This window comes from Lupinus angustifolius, chromosome LG11, assembly GCF_001865875.1.
Source record: "Lupinus angustifolius cultivar Tanjil chromosome LG11, LupAngTanjil_v1.0, whole genome shotgun sequence".
Classification (NCBI taxonomy): domain Eukaryota; kingdom Viridiplantae; phylum Streptophyta; class Magnoliopsida; order Fabales; family Fabaceae; genus Lupinus; species Lupinus angustifolius.
In genome coordinates this window covers 23752163-23759795 of record NC_032019.1, presented here as the reverse complement: position 1 = coordinate 23759795, position 7633 = coordinate 23752163, and the positions used below count along the sequence as shown (strand labels likewise).

Below are 7633 nucleotides of genomic sequence, written 5' to 3'. Positions count from 1 at the left end.
CACTTCCTGTAGGAGCACTAAACACCCTAGAAATAGACCTACACCTTTTCCTTTATTTTTGTTTTCTTACTTTTCGGATGTACCAAAAACAAAATTTCAGTTATAGGGGAGTAAAGTAAAAAATGGGGTTTAGTAAACCAGATTATTATGAGGAAAGGCTGGGCTTGCTTGTCAGAGTGCGAATTTTAAGAGTTTTCCATGCCCCTGGGCCAACCCTTCTAGATCTCTTGTTAAAAAAGTTGAAAATCACATGTGAACCAACAGAAATTAAAAATGCGAGCTGGAGTTGTTGGACGGTAATGTTTAAAACATAAATTGTCATGTGATGGTATGATTATGATTTTCTCCTCTCACTCTTATATGATGAAGTTTTTCCCACTAGATATATCCCCTGCACACACATACAAATTAGTCTGAATATAGGAAAAACATTGGGACAATTTTGTCTGGCCTAAATTGACAATTAACCCTTGAGAATTGCAATGAATTATTTCTTTGGTATTATTAAATGTACACTCACCTATAAGTAAGGAACTAATTCTTTTCAGACTGTATATTCATCTTTTCTAACAAGTATTATTCTTAAAATTCTTGATATTTTTTGTTTTTCTGTAGATCTAACAATATCTTATGCTACTAGACCAACATTTTTCTAGCATTTGGATGGAATTTGCATTCATATAAGAAGATATTGGCAGTGAAAGGTCTTCATTGTAACTAGTGCATGAATTTTAGGCAGCATTAAGGAATCGTTGACTTTCTCTGTTTAAGAGAAAGGCATTTGCTTTTTGGAATTTGAGCCTTTCGTGTTAAAAAGGGTGCATATTTGATACCCTATAATATATATCACTTAATGTATTATGAATTATAATCGATTAAAAATGTATTTAAATTAAAAATTAATTATTTTTTGATTAATCATAATTTATAGTATATAAAGTGACATAAATTATGAAACAGAGAATACATTTCAGTAAAAAAGTGGGTTTTGTCATAGTTATCAAAACTTACTGTCATGAAACTAACTGAATATTGATACAGACAATAATTTTACTGATTATTAAACTATTTCACTCAAAATTAGTTATATCACTCAAAATAGTTATGTTGGTCAGTTTTTATTTATATCATACAGAAGTTGATTTTTATTAAAAATTAAAAAATATGTATAATTACTTATTTTTACCAGAACATTATTATAAATGGTTGAACACACCATCATTAATTTTATTCATATTTTTAAAAGAATGTAAGGGTATTATAATTTAACCAGCTTATTATGTTTGGTACTAGGAATAAGTATAAAAGATTATTTGGCCCAGATTCAGTGGTTTGAAACATAAGACAAATGGACCAAAGATGTTTAATCAAGATAATCGCTTGAGGCCATTGGACGCTTCTCTTTGGTCATATAGACAGAAAAATATGTGTATTTAGGGTTGCTTGTTTTTAATTAATGTCTTACGTAGACACTTAATAGATTAATTGACAAATATCATATACTTTATTCAGTCACTAGTTGTTTGGATTTATCAAAACTTAAGGTAATAAAATATTTATTGTTATTGTTGCTATTAGGTAAAATATTTTTAATCAAAACTTAACCAGTGGAATAATTGATTATGCGTAGATGTCTGTCAGGGAAAGGTAAATTGCAGAAATTATTTTGGAACTCGTGTTAGTAGAATAAATCGGAAAGCAATCATATAATCCATAACTTATAAGCTATTTCTATTAACTAGTGAAATATTTGTTTTATTTTTCGTAAAAAAATCTCCCACCAAACCAACCAGCTCCTTTTGTTTTTTTTTGTTGTAAAAATAGTTAACTAAGTAGGCTATAAATTACTTTAATAGCTTACTAAATACATAACCTGAATTTGCAGGTTAACACTGTTTCCTTTGATTATATTAGACAAGCAGAGTTTAATATTTCTTTTCTCCTGCGCCATCAAATCAAATTGCTATCGTCAATATTACCCCTTTTCACTTATGAAAGAGTAAATAGCGTGTAGAGATCATCTGATACAAGAAAAATGAGAGTTGTTATATATTTTGTTTTAATATTTTAGGTTTCATCATCATGTCAAAATGTAATCACTCATTTGGGTTCTTAATATTTTTGTACCAACTTAATCTCTGATAAATTTAAATTACCATTTGAGTCTCTAACTATGAAATTCATGACTCATATTAGTATCTATGTTACCCATACGCAGTGACGAAAGTTTTCATAGACAGGTGGGGGCAACTGCCCCCTGAAATTTTTAAATTTTTTTTAAAAAAATTAGAAAAAAATAATAATATTAAAATATGTTTGACCTAAACTTATGTGTTTAAATTAAATCCTAATTTCTAATTTTGGACGGCACACAAAAGGAATACATTATCATTTTTACCATTATTCTATTCAATATTCATACAACAACACAATAGAGAGTCAACATTTCATTATCCTACTTAATATTCATCACTATTCACGCTATAGCAGAAGCTGTACATGAACAGTCCATAACAACAATAATTTGTAGGTGCATATTTCACTAATTTCCTCAATTGATGATTAACATTGTAGTATCATTACTCCATATTGGGGGTATAATTATTGACATTGTTGATATATTTAGAATTTTTGTTATGACATACACAATGTTTTTATAGCCACACTCAGATTCTCTAATAATTTGATTTTTTAATGATTCATTATATGATTAATTTCAGGTTAATGAAATTACCTAAAAACACACAATGTCTAAGCATAAAAATATTGATTCATATTTTAAAAGGAAATCTTCTAATAAAGATAATGAAGATGATATAGCTTCGATATCTTTACCCCAACAAAATTCTTCATTTGGTCAAGTAGTTCAACTAGATCAGCAACCTTCAAAGGTTCAAAAGGTATCAATAGGTGAATATGATATTAATTCTTTAGAACGTGATCCTGGAAAACGACCTCAAATTTGGCAATATCCAGTGAATCAAAGAGATGAAATTTGAAGAGCTTATCTAAATTGGGGACCACATCAATCTGATGTTGAAAATTATCCATTAAAAAAGAAAAAAACCAAGACGATTTCAATCCACATGGCTCAAAATGTTTCCTTCATGATTAGAGTACTCTATAATGAATGATGTTGCTTATTGTTTGTCTTGCTATTTGTTCAGTAATAAACCAAGCGCAGAGGCTGGATCTGTTGATTTTACTAGAAAAGGATTTAGAGCATGGAAAAAAGTCAATGTTGGGAAGAATTGTGCATTTCTTATTCACCTTGGTGGTTCGCCTCACAATAATGCAATGAAAGCTTGTTTTGATTTGTTGAACCAGTCTAGGAATATTCGCAATATCTTCAATGTGCAAAGTTATGATCAAATCAAACAAATTCGACTACGTCTTAGGAGCTCTATCAAATCAATTAGTTGGCCCACTTTTCAAGGTTGTGCTTTTAGAGGTCATGATGAAACGCCACAATTAAAAAATAGAGGTAATTTTCTTGAACTCATTAAACTCCTAGAATCATACAATGATGAACTTGCAAAAGTAGTGTTGGAGTGTGCTCTATATAATTCAAAGTATACCTCTCATATAATTTAGAAGGAAATCATGCATATCATATCTAATAAGGTGAGAAGATATATCAGAGAAGAGATTGGGGATTCTAAATTTTGTATAGTTATAGATGAATCATGTGATGAATCACAAAGGGAGCAAATGACTATTGTTTTGAGGTTTGTAGATAAAATGGTTACATACAAGAACGATTTTTTTGATATTGTACATGTCAAGGACACTACATCTATTACTCTTAAAAAAGCAATATTTGGTGTTCTTTCTCAACATAATCTTGATGTTTCAAACATTCGTGGCCAAGGGTATGATGGTGCAAGTAATATGAGAGGGGAGTGGAATGGATTACAAGCGTTGTTTCTCAAAGATTGTTCTTATGCTTATTATGTGCATTGCTTTGCACATAGATTACAACTTGCTTTGGTTGCTGCATCAAGAGAAGTTATAGTTGTCCATCAATTTTTCTCAAAATTGACTTTTATTATCAATATTATGTGTTCCTCTAGTAAGTATCATAATGAGTTACAAGTTGTCAAATCAGATGAATTAGAACATTTGCTAGAGATTGACGAACTTATAACTGGTAAAGGAGAAAATCAGATTGGCACTTTGAAGCGGGTTGGAGATACTTGTTGGAGCTCACATTTTTCTTCAATTTGTAGCTTGATAAATATGTATAATGCAACTTGTATGGTCCTTCTCAAAATTATAGATAACGGATCAAGTTCTCTTAAACGTGTAGATGCTAATGTTGCTTATAATACTATGACTTCATTTGAGTTCATATTGATTTTATACATGACGAAAGAGATTATGAGAATCACAGATTGCCTTTGTCAAGCTTTGCAGCTAAAGTCTCAAGATATAGTTAACGCCATGCAACTAGTTCATACTACAGAAGAACTAATTCAAAAGTTGAGAGATGGTAGTTGGCAAAGTTTATTGAAACTATTACATTATTTTGTGAGCAACATGACATTTATATTCCTGATTTTAATAACGCTTATATAGCACGTGAAGTTCGTGCTCATCATCAAAGGGATCACATCACATTTGAGCATCATTATAGGGTGAACATATTTCTAACTATAATTGACAAGCAATTACAAGAGTTGAATCGTAGGTTTAGTGAGCAAACAATGGAGCTTTTAACTCTGAGCACTAGTTTGGATCCTAAGGATGTTTACAAAATATTTAATATTGATAATATATGTATTCTTGTGCAAAAATTTTATCCTATGGATTTCAATGAGCATGAAAAGGTTAACTTGAGATATCAACTTCAACATATTATTCTTGATGCTGTTAGTTATTCAGATTTGGAGAACCTCTCAACCATCTCTGAATTAGGTGCAGCTTTGACAAAAACGGGGAATGTGAATGCATATTACTTACTTGATCGAGTTATCCGTCTTATCTTTACTCTTCCGGTTTCTACAGCTACTACAGAAAGATCATTTTCAGCAATTAAGATAATCAAAACAAGATTACGTAGTAAGATGGAAGATGAATTTCTTGTAGACAACATGGTGATTTACATTGATAAAGAAATAGCTTAAAAATTTACCTCTTATTCAATCATTGATGAGTTTTATTCTTTAAAAGAACGAAAAACATCACTTTAAATGAACGTACATTTTTTCTTTAACATTTTTAGTTGTTAATTAACGTTATTGATAATTAATATGTTATTTTGAAACTTCGAAATAATTATATATGTTTTTTATATTTTATTATTACTAAATTAATTTTAATCGTAAATTTTAATTAAATATTATTGCCTCCTCTAAATTTTTAATCAATTGCCCATACATGTTAACTTAACAAAATGGGCTATATGACAAGTTATCTACACACATGACATTTCCACAATGGACATTTTTACATTGACAACAAATCAATGTTATTTCTTTTTAAATTACACATATAAAGCAACTTGTTTTGTATTTTGTTTTTTTTTTAAAAAGAATAGGCACAAAACAATGCATTTCGGTACAATTGTTTTTAAATAACAACACAAAACGACACTATTACATGTCTTCTTCTACTTTATACTTTTCGGAAATGTTTCATTTTCATTTCACCTCTCACCCATATTTTGTCCCTTCCTTTATGGATTTCATCTGTAACACCATGCCTTATTATTTGTACAAGTTCATACGTCTACAATTTCATCTCATTTTGGTCGATTCCAGCCCTAATCCCAAATTTGAAAATAACAAGATGAATAGATTATGGTTCAAAAACTATGACATAGAAAGGATATAGCATATTCATTTATGTGTATGCTGTGCTAAATATCCCATTCAGTGCTTTAATAGATTGTTCATTGATATATGACTGTGCAAGGTATGTTGGTATGTCCAATATCTATTTTTGTATACTTTCTGTTGTTATCAAAACTTGCAACAATTCTGAACGACACGAAATAATTGTTACTGGCTGAGTCACAAACAGATCGCTCTCTTTAAGACGTTTTGTGGTATCGCTTGTGCAAGCAGTCTATCAACCACGTCATCCCCAGGATAAAACAACTCAGTTCTCTGTTATACGATTTCTTACTGCACTGTAAGAATCATTGTCGAATACACCCACAATATGACTACTAGTGTCAATTCTCGAATTCCCACAGTATAGGTACCTGTGCCAATTCTTTTTCCATAATACTGACTATCAGTATCAGTTCTCGGAATATGATATGATGAAATCATCTGTGTCAAAGAAGGGCTACCAACAAGATAATGTTGCCCCCCATTATATGATATGATGAGATTTGGATAGCTAGAACATAGGACTATCCGCTTGATGAAGCTACCCCTAGGGAGAGACCACCTTAGAAGAAGAGGGCTATCAATGAGGTATATTTGCCTCATATTTGTGTTTAATTCTGTATAAAAGTTGTGATTTCATTAAATTTGGAAAACAATTATATTTTACTTTATTTTAAGTTTGAATATTACTTTCATGTATTAAGCACAACTATATTTTGTACTGTCAATGGTATCTCAAACCCTATCATTAAGGAGTAATCTTTTTCGATGTGCATGTATGTTTGTCCTAACAAGTGTTGTTGGGTGATCTTCATCCATGAGTTACAATATTCCTCCATGGGCTAAGTGAAAGAAGCATATAAGTGGGCTTGACACCACATCTTGACTCAAAACCTTAAGACATTAGGTCTATGGGTTCATCCACTTATATGCTCTTTAACTCATTCATTCTTGCCCAATGTGGAACTTCTTCATTCACACTTGGAATACCCAACATCTCCCCCTCAAGTGTGAATTCCCATCCGAGTATTGGATACACCAGACCTCAACTCTCTATCTATTTGCCCTGTCGTTGGCTTATCCTTTCATCAACGGAACACGCCACCTTGACCTCTCGTCAGGAAGACTTTCGACACAAAGGATACCACATGGATCTACTGACCACTTGTCGCTTCAATACTCCGTTGAGCCGTTGAACCATTGGATTTGATACCACTTGTTGGAAGATCTATGTGGGATCCTTGTGTTGAAAGTCTTTTTGACGAGAGGTCAAGGTGGCGTGTTCCATTGATGAAAGGATAAGCCAACGGTGGGGCAAGTAGATAGAGAGTCGAGCTCTGGTGTATCCAATACTCGGATGGGAATTCACATTTGAGGGGGAGATGTTGGGTATTCCAAGTGTGAATGAAGAAGTTCCACATTGGGCAAGAATGGATCAGTTAAAGAGCATATAAGTGGATGAACCCATAGACCTAATGCCTTAAGGTTTTGGGTCAAGATGTGGTGTCAAGCCTACTTATATGCTTCTTTCACTTAGCCCATGGAGGAATGTTGTAACCCATGGATGAAGATCACCCAACAAGTGTCACTCTCAGGAATCAAACCATTGGTTTTTTAGCTTTTCTAGGAATCTATCAGAGTCTTACACCATTAGCTCAACACCTTGTTCATATTATATTATATTATATATATATATATACACGATTTTTACATCATTAATTATTTGATTTATTGGTATTACACTTGTTTTGGATATTGTGTTGAATGATTTTCATGTGTTAGAAAGATCCTTTCTT

At 31.7% G+C, this 7633-nt stretch overlaps 1 protein-coding gene across 1 annotated transcript; it reads left to right on the top strand.

The window, feature by feature from the left end:
• LOC109359851 (zinc finger MYM-type protein 1-like) lies at positions 3127 to 5126 on the top strand. The gene is made up of 3 exons (XM_019604545.1): positions 3127 to 3484; positions 3674 to 4492; positions 4579 to 5126. The coding sequence occupies exons 1-3, from the start codon at positions 3127 to 3129 to the stop codon at positions 5124 to 5126; spliced, it is 1725 nt and encodes a 574-aa protein (XP_019460090.1).

Excerpts from the sequence above, each read along its gene's own strand:
- LOC109359851 (XM_019604545.1), top strand. The coding sequence starts at position 3,127 with ATGAATGATGTTGCTTATTGTTTGTCTTGCTATTTGTTCAGTAATAAA. Across the intron at positions 3,485-3,673 it reads GCCACAATTAAAAAATAGAG|TTATAGATGAATCATGTGAT; the intron begins GTAATTTTCTTG and ends AATTTTGTATAG. Across the intron at positions 4,493-4,578 it reads AATTCAAAAGTTGAGAGATG|CACGTGAAGTTCGTGCTCAT; the intron begins GTAGTTGGCAAA and ends ACGCTTATATAG.